Source organism: Salmo trutta, chromosome 7 (genome assembly GCF_901001165.1).
Source record: "Salmo trutta chromosome 7, fSalTru1.1, whole genome shotgun sequence".
NCBI classification, from domain to species: Eukaryota; Metazoa; Chordata; class Actinopteri; order Salmoniformes; family Salmonidae; genus Salmo; species Salmo trutta.
The window spans coordinates 12,131,975-12,157,077 of NC_042963.1; the positions used below are offsets into that span (position 1 = coordinate 12,131,975).

Consider the following 25,103-nt stretch of genomic DNA (forward strand, 5'->3'; position numbering starts at 1 on the left):
GTATAATCAGGCTATCAGTCACACTGGCCAGAGCTGTGACAGTGACATCCATCATGTCTGCTCTTTCTGGTTGATTGAGGAAGGGAACCGCAAAGACTCATGGCTGAGCAGCGCAGCAAGTCCGATGATACGATAAATGTTGCCCGCTCAGGAAAAAGTTACATTTACAGTCTCTCTGAGTGTGTCTGTCACAAAGATGATTTCTCTTTACCACTCTCCTATTTCATGCTTTCACATGTCCGATATAGTGCCTGTACTGCCTTGAGCAGTGACAGAAGTGTGTCTGTGCATGTCTATGGGAGGGCTGGGCGATATTCTTTTTTCTTTTTTTCTAGTATGCTGGTATTGGTTTGTTTTATGAGTCTGAATAATAAAAGTTCTAAATATGTTTTATGAGTAGTGTGTGAGCCTTGAATGGCAACAAATGAATGAATTCTATGTGATTTTAATGGGCTTTCTCCATTCTGATGGTTTTAAAACTAACAGTGAACTAGTGCAATTTGTTGAACTTTTCATTTTATTTAGCACTGTATCAAAATATTGTTATAGACTGTATTGTAAAAAATCCAGTATACACTGAGTGTACAAAACATTAAGAACATAATATTGAGTTGCATGACCCTGGTCAGTCTATGTCATGGAAAGAGCAGGTGTTCATAATAATTTGTATACTCGGTGTATATCACCCAGCCTTAGTCTATTGGATGTGTGATCTAATAGCTGCTGTCTTGAGATCTTTACCATATTTTGGTGGCCATCTTTCTGTTGGAGTCTGAGAGCATGTCATCCTACTACACCATGGGAATAATCATTTATTCCTCACTGTGAGTGATGCAGCCTAAGCACTAAAAGAACAGGGATACGGTGCAGACATAACGAGCTAGGCACTTTCAATTGGTCATGTCAACTAGACATAACAATGAATAGTCCTTCAGGCATTTCAAAGTGCCTCTGAAATGAGCGTTCCAATGACATTACCTAGCCATTTCAGGCTGTAATTGTCTAATTAGAAAGATAGATGGTGCTGTTGTATAGCAAGTGAACGCATCCAGCCATCAGCCCGCCAAGAGGCAGTAGGAGCCATCAACCCGCCAAGAAGCAGTAGGAGCCATCAACCCGCCAAGAGGCAGTAGGAGCCATCAACCCGCCAAGAGGCAGTAGGAGCCATCAACCCGCCAAGAGGCAGTAGGAGCCATCAACCCGCCAAGAAGCAGTAGGAGCCATCAACCCGCCAAGAGGCAGTAGGAGCCATCAACCCGCCAAGAGGCAGTAGGAGCCATCAACCCGCCAAGAGGCAGTAGGAGCCATCAGCCCGCCAAGAGGCAGTAGGAGCCATCAGCCCGCCAAGAGGCAGTAGTAGCCATCAACCCGCCAAGAGGCAGTAGGAGCCATCAGCCCGCCAAGAGACAGTAGGAGCCATCAGCCCGCCAAGAGGCAGTAGGAGCCATCAACCCGCCAAGAGGCAGTAGGAGCCATCAGACCGCCAAGAGGCAGTAGGAGCCATCAGACCGCCAAGAGGCAGTAGGAGCCATCAACCCGCCAAGAGGCAGTAGGAGCCATCAGTCCGCCAAGAGGCAGTAGGAGCCATCAGTCCGCCAAGAGGCAGTAGGAGCCATCAGCACGCCAAGAGGCAGTAGGAGCCATCAGACCGCCAAGAGGCAGTAGGAGCCATCAGACCGCCAAGAGGCAGTAGGAGCCATCAGCCCGCCAAGAGGCAGTAGGAGCCATCAGCCCGCCAAGAGGCAGTAGGAGCCATCAGCCCGCCAAGAGGCAGTAGGAGCCATCAGCCCGCCAAGAGGCAGTAGGAGCCATCAGCCCGCCAAGAGGCAGTAGGAGCCATCAGCCCGCCATTTCTCTGCTCTACTCCTCTACTTTTCTCATGACTGTTCTGTTCTGTTCCCTGCTCCTCCTCTGTGTTTTCAGAAGGCCAGGGCTCTGCCAGAGACGATTAGTGTTTACATCTCTGTTGAAGACGGACCTGTAAGAGCAGTGTTTTCACACTCTGCCAGGCAGGACCGGGATGCACCTCAGATGAGATGGGCTCGGGGCTCTGAATGGAGCCAATGCAGCAATTATCCAAGAGGGGAGGGAAGGAGAGAAGGAGGAGGAAGGATGGTGCAGTAAAACTTAAGTCTTTTGATCCGTGTCCAAATCTTTTCTGCATCCATCTTTCCCGTTCCTTCACTCAATATGAGGTGGTTGTAATTTTACTGAGGCAAAGCATAAAAGAGAAGTACTATAACATCCCTCTGTGGTGTTTAGGATAGGAAGCCTCTGGGTGGGAATGAATGCTATTTTCCCTTTTCTTTTTTTCTTCACAGAGGACAAGGCACAGTTATTGCCAAGACTCTGTAAAGTCTATCTGCTGGCACTGGTCTACCTCAGAATAATTATGTCTTTGAGAAAACACACCATGAAGCCTTGCGCTCTGCAGCCAACCGCGATGGAGCGCTGCGGGAGACGTTGCTCTGCTGGTCTGCCCCCACATACCACATATTGTTCCCATCTCACACCCATCTGAAGAAGTCCATGTGTGTGTGGCTGTGGGGGAGGTGTGTCTGTCTCCTGCTATCTCACTGACCTGTCACTGTGTGCTGTCCCTGACCCCAAGCTCATTGAGATACTTTCATTTATTGGACCTTTCAGACTGCACTGAGCTTGATTCAACGGCAGGAATATATTCACTAGAAATGACCTATTATTACTTATTCAAATCGAGTCATTTAAAAGATGCTAAATGATGAGAGCGACATGTCTTTACCTCAATGTTAAATGTGTCCATCAGGATTTAGAGCTGTTCAGACTAGGGATTAACATGGGTAACCAGGACCAGGATTTAGAGCTGTCCAGACTAGGGATTAACATGGGTAACCAGGACCAGGATTTAGAGCTGTCCAGACTAGGGATTAACATGGGTAACCAGGACCAGGATTTAGAGCTGTCCAGACTAGGGATTAACATGGGTAACCAGGACCAGGATTTAGAGCTGTCCAGACTAGGGATTAACATGGGTAACCAGGACCAGGATTTAGAGCTGTCCAGACTAGGGATTAACATGGGTAACCAGGACCAGGATTTAGAGCTGTCCAGACTAGGGATTAACATGGGTAACCAGGACCAGGATTTAGAGCTGTCCAGACTAGGGATTAACATGGGTAACCAGGACCAGGATTTAGAGCTGTCCAGACTAAGGATTTAACATGGGTAACCAGGATCAGGATTTAGAGCTGTCCAGACTAGGGATTAACATGGGTAACCAGGACCAGGATTTAGAGCTGTCCAGACTAGGGATTAACATGGGTAACCAGGATCAGGATTTAGAGCTGTCCAGACTAGGGATTAACATGGGTAACCAGGACCAGGATTTAGAGCTGTCCAGACGAGGGATTAACATGGGTAACTAGGATCCTGGAACTGTCGCGGGAACACTCTTCACATTTCCCGAAAAAATTTACAGGACACCCTACAGTAGGCCTATAGTTTAAAAGAATGTGTGCCTCTTTGAGCTGTCATTGTGACTCTTTAGACAGTCACAAATTTGATAGGCCTATGCACAATTCACAGACATTAAAATCTGCTGACAATTCAGAGGCATGAGGGAAAATTATATCTTCTCCTGTCTTAGAGCCTAGGCTATTTTCCTATCAAGACCCAATCCCATTGAAACCCACAATCCTGACTCCTGTCTCGCATGAAAATTCCTAACTAGGTTGTAATCTTTAATATTTGCATCATGTTTTTGGACATACTCACCCTTCTGCTCGTGGGATGCCTTCCTCATATGACCCAGCTTCCCTGTCAGCTGAGTGAGAGAGTGAGAGAGTGAGAGAGTGAGAGAGAGAGTGAATGAGAGATTTCACTCTTGTTTTTTGTCTACTTCACTTGCTTTGGCAATGTTAACATATGTTTCCCATGCCAGTAAAGCCCATGAATTGAATTGAGAGAGAATTTAAAAAAACATAGACCTACAAAACATTAAGAACACCTGCTCTTTCCATGACATAGACTGACCAGGTGAAAGCTATGATCCCTTTTGATGTCACTTAAATCCACTTCAATCAGTGTAGATGAAGGGGAGGAGACTTTTAAGCCATGAGACAATTGAGACATGAATTGTGTATGTATGCCATTATGGGCAAGTCATAAGATTTAAGTGCTTTTGAACAGGGTATGTTAGTAGGTGCCAGGGTTTTTACATTTACATTACATTTAAGTCATTTAGCAGACGCTCTTATCCAGAGCGACTTACAAATTGGTGCATTCACCTTATGATATCCAGTGGAACAACCACTTTACAATAGTGCATCTAAATCTTTTAAGGGGGGGGGGGGGGGGGGGGGGGGTTAGAAGGATTACTTTATCCTATCCCAGGTATTCCTTAAAGAGGTGGGGTTTCAGGTGTCTCCGGAAGGTGGTGATTGACTCCGCTGTCCTGGCGTCGTCAGGGAGCTTGTTCCACCATTGGGGTGCCAGAGCAGAGAACAGTTTTGACTGGGCTGAGCGGGAACTGTGCTTCCTCAGAGGTAGGGAGGCGAGCAGGCCAGAGGTGGATGAACGCAGTGCCCTTGTTTGGGTGTAGGGCCTGAGCAGAGCCTGAAGGTACGGAGGTGCCGTTCCCCTCACAGCTCCGTAGGCAAGCACCATGGTCTTGTAGCGGATGCGAGCTTCAACTGGAAGCCAGTGGAGAGAGCGGAGGAGCGGGGTGACGTGAGAGAACTTGGGAAGGTTGAACACCAGACGGGCTGCGGCGTTCTGGATGAGTTGTAGGGGTTTAATGGAACAGGCAGGGAGCCCAGCCAACAGCGAGTTGCCGAGGTTCAGCTTGAGGTAGTGATCCGTCATCCACACTGATATGTCTGCCAGACATGCAGAGATGCGATTCGCCGCCTGGTTATCAGAAGGGGGAAAGGAGAAGATTAATTGTGTGTCGTCTGCATAGCAATGATAGGAGAGACCATGTGAGGATATGACAGAGCCAAGTGACTTGGTGTATAGCGAGAATAGGAGAGGGCCTAGAACAGAGCCCTGGGGGACACCAGTGGTGAGAGCGCGTGGTGCGGAGACAGATTCTCGCCACGCCACCTGGTAGGAGCGACCTGTCAGGTAGGACGCAATCCAAGCGTGGGCCGCGCCGGAGATGCCCAACTCGGAGAGGGTGGAGAGGAGGATCTGATGGTTCACAGTATCAAAGGCAGCAGATAGGTCTAGAAGGATGAGAGGAGAGAGAGTTAGCTTTAGCAGTGCGGAGAGCCTCCGTGACACAGAGAAGAGCAGTCTCAGTTGAATGCCCAGTCTTGAAACCTGACTGATTAGGATCAAGAAGGTCATTCTGAGAGAGATAGCAGGAGAGCTGGCCAAGGACGGCACGTTCAAGAGTTTTGGAGAGAAAAGAAAGAAGGGATACTGGTCTGTAGTTGTTGACATCGGAGGGATCGAGTGTAGGTTTTTTCAGAAGGGGTGCAACTCTCGCTCTCTTGAAGACGGAAGGGACGTAGCCAGCGGTCAAGGATGAGTTGATGAGCGAGGTGAGGTAGGGGAGAAGGTCTCCGGAAATGGTCTGGAGAAGAGAGGAGGGGATAGGGTCAAGTGGGCAGGTTGTTGGGCGGCCGGCCGTCACAAGACGCGAGATTTCATCTGGAGAGAGAGGGGAGAAAGAGGTCAAAGCACAGGGTAGGGCAGTGTGAGCAGGACCAGCGGTGTCGTTTGACTTAGCAAACGAGGATCGGATATTGTCAACCTTCTTTTCAAAATGGTTGACGAAGTCATCCGCAGAGAGGGAGGAGGGGGGGGAGGGGGAGGAGGATTCAGGAGGGAGGAGAAGGTAGCAAAGAGCTTCCTAGGGTTAGAGGCAGATGCTTGGAATTTAGAGTGGTAGAAAGTGGCTTTAGCAGCAGAGACAGAAGAGGAGAATGTAGAGAGGAGGGAGTGAAAGGATGCCAGGTCCGCAGGGAGGCGAGTTTTCCTCCATTTCCGCTCGGCTGCCCGGAGCCCTGTTCTGTGAGCTTGCAGTGAGTCGTCGAGCCACGGAGCAGGAGGGGAGGACCGAGCCGGCCTGGAGGATAGGGGACAGAGAAAATCAAAGGATGCAGAAAGGGAGGAGAGGAGGGTTGAGGAGGCAGAATCAGGATATAGGTTGGAGAAGGTTTGAGCAGAAGGAAGAGATGATAGGATGGAAGAGGAGAGAGTAGCGGGAGAGAGAGCGCGAAGGTTGGGACGGCGCAATACCATCCGAGTAGGGGCATCCGAGTAGGGGCAGAGTGAAAGGTCAGGTTGAGCCTGACCTTTCATGCTCAACAGTTTCCCTTGTGTATCAAGAATGGTCAACCACCCAAAGGACATCCAGCCAACTTGACACAACTGTGGGAAGCATTGAAGTCAACATGGACCAGCATCCCTGTGGAACACTTTCGACACCTTGTTAGAGGCCATGCCACAACGTTCGAGGCTGTGCAACTCAATATTAGGAAAGAGCCTAATGTTTTGTACACTCAGTGTATATTAGGCCTATGCAAATCAACCAATGCCTTCATGGTCCTCTTCCTCAACATCCTGATCTGCTATGAGCCTGACCTTATCAGAGCTGTCAGCGGCCTCCTCTGTAGGGACTCCAGTAAGCGTACCTGCCTTTGTCTCCATCCATCTTTACCAATACAAAATATATAACGTTATATTGTAATTAGTTGCCTCGTTTCATAAATCCATAACGAGTACTATAAAAAACGTTTTGAGTCGCTGAAGGGCTGTAGACTAACCAGATTGACCTTATTTGACTTGCACCAAACACCTTCACAATTTGCTCGTGTCTAGAACGGCTCATCCATCACATGGGATGTGTCTGCAGAGTTATGTCAATGAGGTGGTTGGTTTTCAATTGACTAAAACGTATCATGTGGTTTGTGCAGGCTGAAATATGGTCCATTGGGATGCTGTCGGAGACTTTTAAACAGCAAGCACGGTAACAAGCAGTCGTTGTTACACCCCTATAATTACGGACTGCAATTACCACCAGTTACATGTTGTTACAGTGTAACTATGAATGATTACAGTTAAACACAATACCTGTTAGTGTAATTACATATGTAATTGCACTGTAATAACGACCCCTTGAAATTAAGCGTTACCTTTTTTAATATAACTTTCAGATTAGGGAGCTGTTTCATGAAAGCAGAGCAGTGCGATCGCCCAGGGAGTTTGATGCCCTTCACTCGCGGTCTCGCAGCCCAATCCCATTCTGACATCTTATGCCACCATTACCGGCAGAAAGCAGACCCTAATTAGGCAGTGTTATTGCATTAAGACAGCCCAGTGTGTGGCTCCTCTCACATTAATCATGTCTAATGTGGATGAGCGGGGACTCTGCTGGAGCCAGGCGACACCACTGCATGGGACGGAAGGGGGGGGGGGCTGGCTGCGTGGCTCTTTTTCTCCTCACCCTTTAGAGGGGGATGAAGGGACTAGAGGCAGATGACTGCAGCCACCCACTTGACTGAGCAGGGTTATAGCAACACATAAGAGCCTTGTCTCTGTTTACCACCATCATTCTGTGTTCCTCTGTGCAAGTCCCTGTCTGATTGTCTGTCTGTCTGTCTGTCTGTCTGTCTAGCTGAGCGGGCGTAATGCCAGAGACTTATTTAAAAGGCAGAATAAATGGCATGTTATGGTATTTATGTTCCCTCCTGTTGATCGCACTGAGAGAGATGGGAGAGATTCCCGGAGTACTGGCGGCGTGACAGAGCAAACATGACCATGAGCAGGGGGTGGAGAGACCTCAATGCTAAGTGTGCACCATGAACTGCTGCTCATGTTGTTGTGGTAAATAAAACGCACAAACTCTCACTATTACTCTTTCTTTCTCTCTTTCTCACATGTACCTATAAAACAGCTTTTTTATTTGCATTGACCCCCCATTTCTATGCTGCTGCTACTCGCTGTTTATTATCTATGCATAGTCATTTAAAAAAAAAAATATATATATATATAAAACTAGGCAAGTCAGTTAAGAGCAAATTCTTATTTACAATGACATCCTAGGAACAGTGGGTTAACTGCCTTGTTCAGGAGCAGAACAACAGATTTTTACCTTGTCGACTCGGGGATTTGATTTAGCAACCTTTCGGTTACTGGCCCAATGCTCTAAACGTTAGGCTACCTACTTTACCCCTACCTACATGTACATATTACCTCAATTACCTCAACTAACCTGTGCCCCCGCACATTCACTCTGTACCGGCACCTCCTGTATAAAACATTTTCTTAACTCCTATTTGTCTTAAAACTGCATTGTTGGTTAAGGACTTAAGGGCTTGTAAGTAAGCATTTCACGGTAAGGTTTACACCTGTTGTATTCGGCGCATGTGACCAAATAAAATTTGATTTGATTTGAAAGAGGTTACAGATTCTACCACAGAGACAGACAGTTCTGGCATTACCTCAGCATTATCAGCTCAGCTTCTCCTGCTGTTATCTGGGACAGAGGGATGGGCCTCACTGGGAGTTGGCTTCTAACAGGTCATCCTCATTCTGAGACATACAGACAGCTACTGTCAACAGAACAACGCAGTAACCTTGACAACTGTGTCAGGACGTCCATTGGGAATTGCAAATGGGAAAACGCCTAACACAGTGTCAGTTTGTGTCTGTGCAGTTTTGCAAGGACTGTGCCATAAATTCTTTGACAATTTTCCATAAAATATTATTTAAAAAAACTTGCACTGAAATGTCTAAATTCCACACACAGTGTAGAACCAATATTCCCTTGAGGGACATCAAACAACTTGAAACTTTTAATCAACATTTGAAACATTTTAATGCATCGACAAGCAATCATTTTTCATAAAATCTTTCACAGTTGATTTTGTGTGTATGCGTGTGCATGCGTGCATGTGTACGTGTGTGTTTGTTTGTGTGTGCATGCATGTGTGTGTGTGTGTGTGTTTTATCACTTCTAACCATGTAAAGGCCAAGTCAAGTGGATGTATTGCTTCTGGGACTAGCAGACTTAATTTAGGACTAGTGTAATGGAAAACTGATACAGTGGACAGATACTGGTGGTGGCCTGCAAAGTGCCTGCTGGTAATTCACTCCCACTGTATGAGCCAGTGGAAGGATAAGAGACTAAAGAACTCTATCTGGAGGAAGTTTAATACAATATGTGGGCTCATGTCGCTCTGACTAAAAAAACAGGTTGATGGATTTTTGTTGGATTTAGTGATAGGAGAGAGGCCATACATGACAGCTTTATGTTCTTCTGTTTACCATTCTGTTTACCATTCTCCAGTCCCCAACGATGTGTACTGTGTGCTCTTATGTACTGTACACACAGAGGACACAAGAAAACATCTCAATGTGGATGACAGAGGATTCAATGCCATATCTGTGTACTGGAGAAGGCTAGACACCCCCAAGGATTTCAGAGGCTACACACCTGCCAGCTTCCTAAAGGGTCACTAGCCATGAGATTTAGAACACAAGCAGAAGAAACAAGCTCGGAAACTAGTGGATAGAAGGAGCAGGGAAGAGAAAGGAAAGGCCAGGCGATATTTGATGACTCAGTGGAGTACAAGCTATTACAGTGATGTCTTAGAAACTCAATTGGGTTCGATAGAGAGGGTAGATTGAGACGTAACTGGTGCACTGCTTTGAGCCATAGAAGCCATTTTGGATCAGATTATTCATGGAACTACTGTACTGATATTCCACGAGGAGCCATTTTGGATCAGAGTATTCATGGAACTACTGTGCTAATGTTTCACGTGGAGCCATTTTGGATCTGATTATTCATGGTAGCTACAGTACTGATGCTCTACCAGGAGGGAGCCATTTCGGATCTGATTAGTCAAGTCTAGTCAATTCAAGTTTACGGTGTACACAGTACAATGAAATGCTTACTTGCAGGTTCCCCCTCGAATGTGACAACAATAAGAAGAAAACAAATTAAGCTTAATAGAATAGAATAATTACAGGCACTCAACAAATGTACAGTACAATATTTACATGTATGTCAGGGAAGGGGGGTACGGCAGCTAGTGTACTGATGTTCCACCTCTGCCGTGAACCCTCTCATTAGGTAATCTGGCTTGCAGGCCTTCAAATTTTCAGCGCGCATGAATAAGTCAGAAAGTGCTGCCTTTAATCACGCTGAGAGAAGATTCCCAAAACTCTTCCTTTGTGCTCTTTTGCTTACCAAATTTCTTTTTTTAAACATTGCTGCCTGGCAGAAGAGGTGCAAGGTTTGACCAATTAGATAACGCAGGAGGAGGAGGTGGAGAGAGGTGGAGTGTTAATCCATTTTAAATTAGGGATGGAACACAACAAAATTTGGAAAAGGTCAATGGGTGTGAATACTGTATATATATTTCCACACAATGAGGTTGGAAAAATACTGTGAAAATGCTGATAATGCCTTTTAGTGTAAGAGCAGTTTGAAAAGACTGCCTGAAATTTCAGCCTGTTTTGGTGGGATGGAGTTTTGGCTTGCCTGGTGACATCACCATGTGGTAAACTAGTGTCAGAATGCTCAAGGAAGCAGGAGGATTGAAGTCAGGCGCAGGAGACACAAGTCCGTGAACACACGTTTAATAAATAATCCACACTTGCCAAAAACAGGTAGGGCAGGGCACAGTAAAACAAATGCCCATAAACAGCCCGAACATAGTGTAGGGACGCAGCCCAAAACACACTGCCACGAAACCCACAGGCAGAGGGAAAAAACACCTGTTCCCCAGACGTACAACCTGACGAAAATAATCACGCACAAAAACAATCCTACACAGAAAGACTAAATAACCCCCCCCACTAATGAACTAATACTAAACAGGTGCAAACCTAAACTAGACCTGACCAACAGAAAATAAACAGAGGATCGGTGGCAGCTAGTAGGCCAGCGACGACGACCTCCGAGCGCCGCCCGGGCGAGGAGGGGCGCCACCTTCCGTCGATGTTGTGACAACTAGTTATTAGACCAATAAGAAAGAGAGTTACAAACCTCTCTGCCAATAGCCTAACAGCAAATGTTTGGTTTTCAGACAGTCCTAAAATTCTTGCTTGAGAAATTGCTTTTTGCTAAGAAGCTATTTTTGTTTCTTTTTGGCTATTTTAATTGAAAACATATTAAGGTCGTTAATTGTTGCCCGGAAATGATTTGATATCGAGATAAAAACGGCTGCAATGGCCCTTTTAAGGCTAAACTGGGACTAGACAGCGTTTCCAGGCCAATCGATTATAATTTTGCGGCAGGTAAACAACTCCCCGTGGGATCTCCTAGGCAACTGGACCGGGGACAAGCTGCTGAGCATCTAACTAACTTAATCCAGGTATAAATTCCCATTCGAATCAATTTTTTTTTTTTTTTTCCCGGGCGAAGCAAGGTGATAAGTCACCCATGCTCCCCACATTTCCATTAATGAAGCCCTGTCACAGAGGCCTAATGAATAGATTATTGATGCCATATGATTTATTTTATACCCTTAATACATCTGCTTAACTGTATTTTTTTTAAACAAACTGTCTGTGTTCATGACTACAGAGACAGAGATGATCTATACAGGGGCAAGAAAACAGGTGCTATTTGGGGTCAGTGGTTTGTAATAGATTATAGGAGACACTTGAAACAGGACAGTAGCATTTTTACTCTGTCATCTTATTTAACTTCGGAAGACACCCGCCCAAACTACACAGAGCATACGCATTATGAAAAGTGTGACAAAGTTATGGCTAGGAAGAAATGATACCACAACCTATCATATTTTATACAGCTGCCTAACAGTATTTTTCAAAACTAGCTCGTTTTCATGACTTCAAAGAACAAGAAAACAGCAGAAGAAAACAAGCGCCATTTGGGTTTAGTGGTTTTGTTAATAAGGGGAATTGTGAGTGAATTGTGAGTGAATGGGTGAGAAAAGGGTGGAGAAATTATGATTAATTGGAAATGAATGCCTATTAGCTTTCATTTAAACCTGCCTAAGCTCTGCCTAATAGGATATAATGGGATAATCCTATACCGGTTTGAAGAGTTGGTTAAGTGTGGCCCGTTGTATTTTCATTCACAAAGCCAATGTCTATGTACAGTCACTGTAAACACTGATAACATGTTTAATAAATGCACAGGAAAGTAAAACAGGTGTGATTGTCATTTTCCAGATGCCTCTGTCCACATAGCCTAAGAAATATTTCATGGGTACTGCGTGGCAGGTTGGAAAACAGCCACGGAGCCAAACAAGGGTGATTGGAGCTATTGACTTCAGAAACAACCCGCTGGAAAACCGACAGAGCCATATTCATGCTAGCCCGTCTATTCTATTCATGAGGCAGTGACCTGAGGGGGGTTGGGGGACTAGAGGGAGGAGGCTCATCTGATCCAAAGCCTCTAAGACGCTACCAGGAGATCAAACACCCTCCCTCATCCCCCTTTTCTTCTCCTCTTTTACAGTAGCGGTGGGTAGATAGTTGCATAGACAAGGCTTGTGACCCAGTTTCTCCCAGTGGAAGATGACTGAAGTCCCTGAACAAAAGCCTCCCATCCCGTCTTTACCGACAAGAGGAGATAGAGGATGGATAACTAGGACTCTAGCGAATGCATGCCATCTTTTTCCCTGCACCAAAGACCAACCGTATACCTTAAATGGCTTCCTCCACGCCCTGTGTATCAGGGATGGTGCCGGTCGCCAAGTAACGGTGTCGTCTCATGCTTTTGGATAATGCTGATTTAAATTCACCTAGACACTGGTACGAATTTGCAAAATGGAAAGAAAATTCATAAAAATTAGGGAGGTAGATTAGGGCCAAATGAATGGTATTGCTGAATAAATTTCACAGCAGTTCAGTGTAAATTGTTTACAACCCTGAGGGCCCCTTGAAGGTAGAGCTGACTGCCACACACTGTTTTCTCAGGGCCAGCTTGATATGGATGGGATCTGACAGTTAGCATCATGACACTTAGCAGCAACAGTGCCCATTTTCTGTTTCTCCTATTTTCTGTTGACTCTCCTCCATTTCCTCTCTCCCTCCTCTACCTCTCTCTTTTCCTCTCCTTTACCTTTCTGCTCCTGTCTCTATCTCGCTCTCTCTTCCCCCCCCCCTCTCTCTATATATATATATATCTCTTTCTAGGCCTCACATGGTGACAGAGTACATGGGTATCAGGAACGAGAGCTTCATGAAGATTGCAGCAGTGGGGACGTGGATGGGGGACTTTGTGACTGCGTGGATGGTGAGAGAACAAGCTGCAGTAGCCTGTAGGAGCCCAACACTGATTAGCAGCAACTAGAATATAAGCACAGAGATAGTGGGATGTGTCTTTATACCCTTAGCACCAGGAACTGAACAGAGACAGTGCGAGGTCACAGGAAACACAGAGAGACATAGCGGCACAGCGAGGAGTAGAGCAGAGGAGAGACAGTGAGGGGTGCCTCAACACCAGCCCATCCCTGTTCATTTGTCAACATAAAGAGAGGATGGAGCTCCGCTGGGATCTGGGATAGGACTGCCTGTGGAGGAAGAGAAAGGAGTTTGACACAACACCCACGGGGAGAAAACTTGACAAGCTTCCTCAGAGTTTCCATTAGTATTCCACTGTACACACTGCGGAGAGAGGGAGGAGATATGGAGGAGAGGGATAGAGGGAAGAGAGAGGGGGAGGGGGAGGGAAGAGAGAGGGGATATAGAAGGGGAAGAGGGAGTTAGAGCAAGGACGGGCAAGGCAAACTGCTGAATCCAGACATTACTCTCTGGGTTTTTACATTCGATTAATTCAACGAGGCACTTTCAAGACGACCTCTGTGTGTCTCCTTCTCCTCGACAGAACAGTTATTTCAGAATGTGTCATCGCTAGATGAGTGAGCAGGAAATGGCTGTTTTTGCAACACTGCTCATGCCAGAAAGATTTACCTGATTTTTCTCAACCGAATCCTTCTCCACTTTATCTGATAGAAGGAGATGTGGCCTATTCAAAATGTACCCTCGCCTCAATGAAGTACCTTCTCCGAAAGTCTGGATTTGCGTAGTTGTGCATACAATCCTCTAAAATGTAAATTGTCTTTGATCAAGGAAAATAAACTTAGATGACTTTTTAATGATTGACTGTATAGAATAGCAATATAAACAATGCAATGCCATTTGAATTGATTATGCCATTCCATTGCAGCATTCCATATGCATAATGGCAAATTCTAACCATCTATTTTGACACTGTATTCAGAATGAAATAACACAATCTCATTCCATTCCTTGTCTACGAGTGTCAGAATTCTGTGATTTTAATATTTAAGCTTCGTTCAGAGATCAATCCAAAAATTCAGGATTACTGAAAATGCCATCTCAGTTTGAGTTTAGTCTTAATATTGGTGCTGTACTGGCAACCCACAGCATGTTCATTTATGGGTCTTTCCCAGGTCACTGACATGATGCTCCAGGACCAGCATTACCCAGACTGGGGCAAAGCTGCCAGACGGTTCTGGAAACAAGGCAACCACAGGATAATCCTCTTCTGGTAGGTTCTGTCTCCAGTCTAATGCATACAATATGCTGCCTCTGAGCACAATCTGTGTGTGTGTGTGTTTATCACCTGTGTGTATGCTAGGGTTCGTGTGTGTGTGTGTGTGTGTGTGTGTGTGTGTGTGTGTGTGTGTATGCTAGGGTTCATGTGTGTGTGTGTGTGTGTGTGTGTGTATGCTAGGGTTCATGTGTGTGTGGGTGCTAGGGTTCATGTGGGTGCTAGGGTTCATGTGGGTGCTAGGGTTCATGTGGGTGCTAGGGTTCATGTGTGGGTGCTAGGGTTCATGTGTGTGTGGGTGCTAGGGTTTGTGTGTGTTTGTGTGTGGGTGCTAGGGTTTGTGTGTGTTTGTGTGTGGGTGCTAGGGTTTATGTGTGTGTGTGGGTGCTAGGGTTTGTGTGTGTGTGTGGGTGCTAGGGTTTGTGTGTGGGTGCTAGGGTTCGTGTGTGTGGGTGCTAGGGTTCATGTATGTGTGGGTGCTAGGGTTCATGTGTGTGGGTGCTAGGGTTCGTGTGTGTGTGTGGGTGCTAGGGTTCATGTGTGTGTGTGTGGGTGCTAGGGTTTATGTGTGTGGGTGCTAGGGGTCGTGTGTGTGGGTGCTAGGGTTCATGTGTGGGTGCTAGGGTTCATGTGTGTGTGTGGGTGCTAGGGTAAATGTGTGTGTGGGTGCTAGGGTAAATGTGTGTGTGTGTGGGTGCTAGGGTTCATGTGTGGGTGCTAGGGTAAATGTGTGTGTGGGTGCTAGGGTTTATGTGGGTGCTAGGGTTTATGTGTGTGTGGGTGCTAGGGTTCGTGTGTGTGTGTGTGGGTGCTAGGGTTCATGTGTGTGTGGGTGCTAGGGTAAATGTGTGTGTGTGTGGGTGCTAGGGTTCATGTGTGGGTGCTAGGGTAAATGTGTGTGTGGGTGCTAGGGTTCATGTGTGGGTGCTAGGGTAAATGTGTGTGTGGGTGCTAGGGTAAATGTGTGTGTGTGTGGGTGCTAGGGTTCATGTGTGGGTGCTAGGGTAAATGTGTGTGTGGGTGCTAGGGTTTATGTGGGTGCTAGGGTTTATGTGTGTGTGGGTGCTAGGGTTCGTGTGTGTGTGTGTGGGTGCTAGGGTTCATGTGTGTGTGGGTGCTAGGGTTCGTATGTGTGTGGGTGCTCTTAACCTCTAGGGTTTACACACAGTTACACACAGAGTCAATAGGGCTGTTAATCTTCCTCTGCTCAGTGTCAGCACCTTTAATTAGAAAAACAGGCAGAGGAAATCAATGTACATATCAAGGTCACAGGGCCAGCTATACCCCTGCCTTTACACACACACACACACACACACACACACACACACACACACACACACACACACACACACACACACACACACACACACACACACACACACACTTGTCTTTACCTCACTGAGCCAGAGCAAGGGCTATGACCCGATCACGCTGTTACACTGTGTCCAATAATGCTCATCACAAGGGAGCGATCAATGGCCTAGATACAGTTGAAGTCGGAAGTTTACATACACTTAGTTTGGAATCATTAAAACTTGTTTTTCAACCACTTCAAAAATGTATTGTTAACAAACTATAGTTTTGGCAAGTCGGTTAGGACATCTACTTTGTGCATAACACAAGAAATGTTTCCAACAATTATTTACAGACAGATTATTTCACTTATAACTCACTGTATCACGTTAATCTGTACAAACAATAGTACGCAAGTATAAACGCCATGGGACCACGTAGCCGTCATACCGCTCAGGAAGGAGACGCGTTCTGTCTCCTAGAGATGAATGTTCTTTGGTGCGAAAAGTGCAAATCAATCCCAGAACAACAGCAAAGGACCTTGTGAAGATACTGGAGGAAACAGGTACAAAATTATCTATATCCACAGTAAAACGAGTCCTATATGGACATAACCTGAAAGGCCGCTCAACAAGGAAGAAGCCACTGCTCCAAAACCGCCATAAAAAAGCCAGACTACGGTTTGCAACTGCACATGTGGACAAAGATCGTACTTTTTGGAGAAATGTCCTCTGGTCTGATGAAACAAAAATAGAACTGTTTGGCCATAATGACCATCGTTATGTTTGGAGGAAAAAGGGGGAGGCTTGCAAGCCAAAGAGCACCATCCCAACCGTGAAGCACGGGGGTGGCAGCATCATGTTGTGGGGGTGCTTTGCTGCAGGAGATACTGGTGCACTTCACAAAATAGATGGCATCATGAGGGAGGAAAATTATGTGGATATTTTGAAGCAACATCTCAAGACATCAGTCAGGAAGTTAAAGCTTGGTCGCAAATGGGTCTTCCAAATGGACAATGACCCCAAGCAAACTTCCAAAGTTGTGGCAAAATGGCTTAAGGACAACAAAGTCAAGGTATTGGAGTGGCCATCACAAAGCCCTGACTTCATTCCTGTAGAAAATTTGTGGGCAGAACTGAAAAAGCTTGCGTGAGCAAGGAGGCCTACAAACCTCCTTGCTGTGATGATTTATTTCATCTTTTATTTCTTTCATTCTCTACTATTATTCTGACATTTCACATTCTTAAAATAAAGTGGTGATCCTAACTGACCTATGACAGGGAATTTTTACTAGGATTAAATGTCAGGAATTGTGAAAAACTGAGTTTAAATGTATTTGGCTAAGGTGTATGTAAACTTCCAACTTCAACTGTACATCATTTACATTACATTTAAGTCATTTAGCAGATGCTCTTATCCAGAGCGACTTAAAAATTGGTGCATTCACCTTAAGATATCCAGTGGAAAAACCACTTTACAATAGTGCATCTAAATCTTTTGGGGGGGGGGGGGTAGAAGGATTACTTTATCCTATCCCAGGTATTCCTTAAAGAGGTGGGGTTTCAGGTGTCTCCGGAAGGTGGTGATTGACTCCGCTGTCCTGGCGTCGTGAGGGAGCTTGTTCCACCATTGGGGTGCCAGAGCAGCGAACAGTTTTGACTGGGCTGAGCGGGAGCTGTGCTTCCTCAGAGGTAGGGAGGCGAGCAGGCCAGAGGTGGATGAACGCAGTGCCCTTGTTTGGGTGTAGGGCCTGATCAGAGCCTGAAGGTACGGAGGTGCCGTTCCCCTCACAGCTCCGTAGGCAAGCACCATGGACTTGTAGCGGATGCGAGCTTCAACTGGAAGCCAGTGGAGAGAGCGGAGGAGCGGGGTGACGTGCGAGAACTTGGGAAGGTTGAACACCAGACGGGCTGCGGCGTTCTGGATGAGTTGTAGGGGTTTAATGGCACAGGCAGGGAGCCCAGCCAACAGCGAGTTGCAGTAATCCAGACGGGAGATGACAAGTGCCTGGACTAGGACCTGCGCCGCTTCCTGTGTGAGGCAGGGTCGTACTCTGCGAATGTTGTAGAGCATGAACCTACAGGATCGGGTCACCGCCTTGATGTTAGTGGAGAACGACAGGGTGTTGTCCAGGGTCACGCCAAGGTTCTTAGCACTCTGGGAGGAGGACACAAGGGAGTTGTCAACCGTGATGGCGAGATCATGGAACGGGCAGTCCTTCCCTGGGAGGAGGAGCAGCTCCGTCTTGCCGAGGTTCAGCTTGAGGTGGTGAGCCGTCATCCACACTGATATGTCTGCCAGACATGCAGAGATGCGATTCGCCACCTGGTTATCAGAAGGGGGAAAGGAGAAGATTAATTGTGTGTCGTCTGCGTAGCAATGATAGGAGAGACCATGTGAGGATATGACCGAGCCAAGTGACTTGGTGTATAGTGAGAATAGGAGAGGGCCTAGAACAGAGCCCTGGGGGACACCAGTGGTGAGAGCATGTGGTGCGGAGACAGATTCTCGCCACGCCACCTGGTAGGAGCGACCTGTCAGGCAGGACGCAATCCAAGCGTGGGCCGCGCCGGAGATGCCCAGCTCGGAGAGGGTGGAGAGGAGGATCTGATGGTTCACAGTATCAAAGGCAGCAGATAGGTCTAGAAGGATGAGAGCAGAGGAGAGAGAGTTAGCTTTAGCAGTGCGGAGAGCCTCCGTGACACAGAGAAGAGCAGTCTCAGTTGAATGCCCAGTCTTGAAACCTGACTGATTAGGATCAAGAAGGTCATTCTGAGAGAGATAGCAGGAGAGCTGGCCAAGGACGGCACGTTCAAGAGTTTTGGAGAGAAAAGAAAGAAGGGATACTGGTCTGTAGTACATCACACGGTCACTTCACCAGGTCAACAGGAATGTTGTTCGTTGCTGCCAGTCAAACATTATAGCTTGATGCCCTTTTCTATGCCCCTAATACTCTAGTGGTTATTGAAGAGCACAGAGGACACTAGGGTCATTTCAGGGACAGGGATATTTGAGCTTATGTTATGTAAAAACATCAACACTGTTGAAACAGTGTGGTATTGTCAGAGTGATTTTTAATTCATAGATTTTAGATGTGTATGATTTCATTTTTTTTGCAAAATGCTATACACTATGTCCATTGTTTAGCTCGAATGGAATACCTGTATCCTGTATATTTCACTGTGATATGTGGTTGTCTCACCTAGGTATCTTAAGATGAATGCACTTACTGTAAGTCACTCTGGATAAGAGCCTCTGCTAAATGACTAAAATGTCAAATGTAAATGTTTTACATATAGATTTCATATTACTGTCGTGACGTTGTATTATTTAATGTGACGACTGTTGCTCATCGAATGATTAACGGTTTATAATTACGTGATTAAATGAATTAAGCAATGAATCAAGCAATTATTAACTCATTAACCTGGGGCACCATGGGAACATTGTTTTGATTGAGTTTCTATTTCCCAAATTAACTCAAAGGATATCAGAATATCGATTACAACAGTCGCTAAATTAATCAATTTCCTCTACAGTCTCATAATCTGAACGTCGTATAATCCGGGAATCTGCACGGACCCGGCCTTTACCACTGAATTTACCACACCAATCTTAGTTGATTATTTATTTACTAGCAAGCTAAAATGATGATAAAAATACACATACACAAAACACAGTCTAGCTATTGATTAGGACTTAGTATAACGGGCCAACACACTATGGCGCTTGTTACCCAAAATGGGGATTTTAAAGAGAGAGAAATAAAGGAAGTACACGAGAGAAATATACATTTGGGTTCATTTGTCAGCCATGCTTATTTAACTAGTCTTGCCCCGAACTGCCGCTCTTATGGGTCAGAATATAATGATGTAATTACGTGTTGGAGGTCTCAGGTGGGAAGCTCCGCGTGGGTCGTTTAGGCTTCTAAATGACGCACTTCCCCGGCGCAACTCTCTGGTTGTCCTCACGATGTCAGTGTCCTTCTTGGCTAAATGGTCTGATCCCTCGCCCTTGATCTGAAAGGGGTCTTCTGAGGACAGACAGCTCTGTAGCTCAGAGCTCACAGCTTCGGCCCGAACGGGGTCGATACCACGATTCAATGGAGAGTGGATGCTGGGTGGTTCGGCTTGAATTCACCCGCTTAGACACAGCTACTCGTCCGTAGCTCGTGTAGAAAAATATTTCTTTGTCTTCAACCTTGTGTTTCGTTTTGGGGTTCGTCGACTTTGTTAGACCTTAGCTGCAGCTTGGGGTCAATAGTCTCCAATGTTAATTCTTCACTCTCCTGTCTTATACCCTCGGGTCAGAAGTGGGTGTAACCGCCTTTAGGGCAATTCTCTGGGCGGACCAAGTAAAGGGGGCAAGGCTTTGGCTCTAGAAAATATCCAATTTTAGACACTAACTTCACATTTCATCTTTACCAAAACATTCTGTTTGATTTGGATATTTTCTACACAACGTACAATGTATAAACATCAGGCACATACGGGGAAAACTCTTAAAGGTACAATGTTTTCATAATAACGTAATCTCTTAACCTTTAAAAACAAATACAAAAGTTACATACATTTTAATATTCCACTTTTCGTCATGACCACCATTGTGGCTGACGGAAACCATTGTTCCAAAGTCCCTTTATTGCATGTTTAATGTTCTGAGGCCAGTTCTCCATTGTTAGGACAAAGGAATTTCTCTGTGGCCTAAGTTTTATTATGGGCGTGAGGTGTCATAAAACCCCCACATCTTCAGACCCCTAGATCTCTCCTCCTCTGTTGGGGGTTTGGGAGATAATCTGTAGGGTGGTGGTCTCCTGTACCCTGACCTGATCAGGACAGTCATGACAGTCCCCCTCTGGTAGGTTCAACTTGGAATGATTCTGCATGTTGCAACCCACCATAAGAATGACCATCGGATGTCCTGGTCTGTGGATCATCAGAGCAGCCCCCCCCCCTTTAGTGGTTCCCCCTGGTAGGCTTTCCGCAAGCTGTGGATCACCACCAGAATGGATCAAGGAGGTCTGGCAGTGGCTCTGTGTTCCGGCCCGTCGTCCGGTTATCCCGGTTAGTGGACCTAGGCAGTAACTTGGCAGACGTTAATAACGCACAACACTCAGGCAATACATCATTACATTTCCTCCCCAAACGAGCGGCGTCTTGGCTCTAAGGCTTCCTAAGTGTCAAAGGTAATGAAACGAAAAATTGGAATAAAAACATAAAAGTATACAAAATATGTCTACCACACCTTAATCATCTAATATGGACTATGTTCTATATATGTCCAAGGTCTTGGCTAAATAGCTCTATCATGGCATTGTCTCTAATGTCATGTCTAGGGTGATCCTACTTGCAGGTGGGTAGTTAAGGCACTTGGAAAACTTGGCCCCTGAAGGCCAAAGCTTACATTAGGGACATTACTGGGCTGACCTAGCGAGTTCGGGAGAGGAGGCTGGGACTGGGCCCTGTAAGAGGGTTTCCGGATCCATTGCCAACTTTCCAAAAATCGGGATCGCTTCCGTCCCACGGGTGATCCTAGTATAAGACCTCATTAGGTCTTCCATTGCACGTGTGCGCCTGTGTACGTAGTAGGTGCACACGCCAAGGGAAATGAGACCAAGGATCATGGTAACAGTCAGGATACTGTCCGGCACCGTCCAAGAGCGGGCGACAGACCAATCTTTTGGTCTGTAGTCAGTCGGGTCGACTAACAGTGCCTCATCCAGTACGCTAAGATCGACAGTCATGGGTCCCTCGTACTGGATTTGGTATTGAATGGCTTGTGGTAACTCAAGGGAACGTTTAGCAAAAGCGTCCGGCATTTCAATCTCTGTGTCTATCCGGTCGTCGGGAAGGTGGTATAGAGCGAGGTCGTCTACGTGAATAATCGCCCCCTCTGGTACCGTAACAAAAACAGTCTGGTTGGGGAGGTTCAATTGGGTGATGGAGTCATGGCGTTCGTAAGTCATAGTGGCGGACGCGAACGGTGTGTTGACCAACCATCGGTTCCCTACCACCTCCACTTGTGTGGTGGTGGCCCCATCCCTGGCTGTTAGTTTGGCTCTACAGCGTTCTTCGCTGGTGATAGCTTTAATACCACAAAGACGCTCAGTGTTATCCCTGACAAATGGTTTGCTAGGACAAAGGTAGTGGACATCTTTGGTTAGAGTACACATTAGCAGGTTAGGGGTGAGATAGAAATCTGGGTTGTTTTCCTGGTAAGCTACAACTGGGGCGTGGCAATCTTTACGTGGGTACTGTCGCGCCAAAATCCTACATTGAGAACCGTTTTCAATCTATAGATATTCTCCAGTTCAACAACCGGCAGCGTCAGTAGAAAACCCACTTCATTACGATCAACATCAACGTGTATTGGGATGGCCGACCCCAGACTATAGGCCAAATGTGATTGTAACGGCCTTAGTGTGGTTGAAGTAGCTGAGGTCAATATGTCGTGCACCATTGAGAGGGGCACTAGATATGAGGGGATTCTATTCATGGCCAAGTGGTCCATAGAAGAGCTAACTTCACGGAGAAAATCCTCCAGTAACAATTGAACCAATTGGACATGGGCATAGTCATGGTTCATGACCTCTGCTAGCTTTCCTACAGACAGGATAGTTTTGTTCAGGAGAGTAGCGTGTGTGTTGACCACCAGAATAGTTTCCTGGAGAGACTTTCCCACATGTTGCAACCTAAGGGCCTGTGCCTTCATCTGCTGCTGGATAAGTGGCATCTCTTCAGTAATCTCCCTAACATTCCTCTTGACTGTGGCTAGACTGACTGCGTTGACGGCAGTGGTACCTAGGGCAAATAGTGACCCTACGGCTGCCCCTATCGATAGTAGCGCCACGACGAATCGTTTTTCTCGCCTGGGCTCAGCTAGTTCTGACTGGGTTACTGTGAACTTTTGGAGTTGGGCCAACATATGGGCAGTGTCTCGCTGGGCGTGCTTAATTGCCTGGCTGGTCCAGTCAGCCCCGGCCCAACTCAAATGCGCCGCAGGTGGAATGTGTTGGCGGTACACATTCTCTGCATCTAGGCGGACATATACCCTCTGCGTGTGTACTCTGCAGTTAGTTATGAGGAGTCTTGGATCGCCGCGGAGAACGATTCCCGTAGGGGGTCCGTTCGTGATTACGTCTGCTGGGTTGGTTTTGACCAGGGCGCAGAGTGTCAGGATCATCCAAAGGAACTCCATCCTACAGAAACGCATAATCAGAGATTGTTGGATTATTTCAGTTGTTTGTATTCGTAAACAAAATTGTTTTGACAACTATTTTTCTGTTTTTCTTATTTTTAATCAGTACAGCGCAGGACGATATCACTAGTGACAACAGATGTATATCTGGTAGCTGGGAAGAGAATAAAAGATATTAGGTGCAACGTACTGGTCTCCTGGAAGGGATCAGCTGAGGGTACTTAAGAATTTTCTTAGTACCTCTGTTTTTTTGCTAGGGTTTTTATCTATTCGGTGCTGGCTAGCACCCCTTCTATTCCCATGGGGGGAGTGTACAACTTGATTTGGTTCCGGTGGACCCACTTTAATGTGGCGTTTTGTCGACCTTTGCTGATTTTGATCTGGTAAGCTACAGGTGATAGCTTCACCACAATCTCGTGTGGCCCCGTCCAGTGGGGCAGGAACTTTGTTGCGACGCCCGCGGGTTTGGTGTATATGTAGTACCACACCTTATCTCCGACCTCGAACACCTGGTGTGAGGCTTTTTTGTCGTAATAGGTCTTGTCACCTTCTGCACTTCTTTCCAATTGTCCTTGAGCGTACGCAAAGGTAGTCTGGAGATGGTTCCGCAAGTCGGTTACGTATTGATGAGCCGTGTAGGCGGTGGCTGCGGCGACATCTCCCGGTTGGTACAGGAGATGCAGTGGAAGGGTCATTTGCCGGCCCGTCATCATCTCAAAGGGTGTCATTCCCGTAGACCTGTTGCGTGTGGCTCTGATTGCCATCAGTACCAATGGGAGTTTGAGGTCCCAATCTTTGTGGTTGGCTGCCACATATTTCCTCAAGATTCTGACAATTGATTGGCTGCTCCTTTCTACCCCCCCCCCGAGCTCCTAGGGTGGTACGCGATGTGGAGTTTAGCTTTGACTCCCAGGAGCTTCCACAGTTCGGTCATTACAGCTGCCGAAAAGTGGGTTCCTCTGTCGCTGTCCACGGTTTCTCCTGGCAGGCCGAAACGACTGAAAACGTGGTTTAGCAAAAGAACGGCAGTGGTTTCCGCTGTGTCATTGGTCGCCGGCAGGCACTCCACCCACTTTGTGAATGCGCAAGTCACTGTGAGGAGGTAATTGTTGCCTCTGGCAGACCTGGCAACTGGGCCGACCCAGTCGATCTGGATCGAGCTCCAGGGGTAAGACACACCCTTGCGTTGCAGGGGTGCTCTGTGAATAGGCTTGGTGGGTTGAAACTGGCAGCAAACTAGACACCCCCTCACGTATCGTGCCACGTCTTGTTCCATGTGAGGCCAGTGGGCCACCTGTCGCAATGTTTCACATGTAGCCTTGACCCCCCTATGGCCTCCACATGGCTCGTCGTGGGCATGAGCTATCATTATCCCCCTCTGTGTTTCAGGAACCACCCACCTTCGAGCGGTGTCGGTTTCTGAAACATACACCAATAGGTCATCTACAAGTGTGAGGTGCTGTTTAGTTGCGTACAGCGAACGCAAGTCGTGTGAACCTGCCAAAGCCAGTTCGGACACTGGGTGGTTGACAGGATCCGACAGGAATGCCATCAACGTGGCGAGGGACTCATCTTGGTGTTGCATTGCTACCAGGTCGCCATTCATGAATGAATGCGTTAGCAACACATTATGTATGTGCGACGACGTTTTCCGTGGTGCTACATGGCTACGCGTTACCGCAGACACCATAGCTTCCTCAGTGGGTTTTTCGTCTCGAGCAGCAAACACCCAAGGGGTGCCGTGAATTGCACCAGATTTCGCCATGCTGTCAGCATGGTCGTTGCCAAGTTTGTCACGACCAGGTGATTTGGAGTGTCCCTTGACTTTCTTCCAATACACCTGTATGTCGTGTTTGGTGATGAGGTCATCACAAGCTAGAATGAGCTCTTTGTTTTTCACCTCTTTACCACTTGAAGTAGTCATGTGCTTTTGTTTCCAAAACGGCAAGTGGCATAAGAAGGTGAGTCTCGCGTAGTTTGAGTCGGTGCAGATCGCCAGTTCTGTCAATTCGTGTTTCACCGCTGTTTGCAGGGTGATCAGCACGCCAGCCACTTCTGCAAACTGGCTGGTCTTGTTGCCAAGCTGAAATTTAAGTGGTTTGCACGGAATGTCGTTGTGCCATACC

The 25,103-nt window shown here is 46.7% G+C and overlaps 1 protein-coding gene across 1 annotated transcript in view; it reads left to right on the forward strand.

The window, feature by feature from the left end:
* tmem117 (transmembrane protein 117) overlaps positions 1-25,103 on the forward strand; it is an 83,966-nt gene that overhangs the window by 28,628 nt on the left and 30,235 nt on the right. The window contains exons 4-5 of the mRNA XM_029758004.1: positions 13,108-13,207; positions 14,388-14,485. Coding sequence (XP_029613864.1) covers positions 13,108-13,207; positions 14,388-14,485 — 198 coding nt within the window. The remainder of the gene's footprint in view (positions 1-13,107; positions 13,208-14,387; positions 14,486-25,103) is intronic.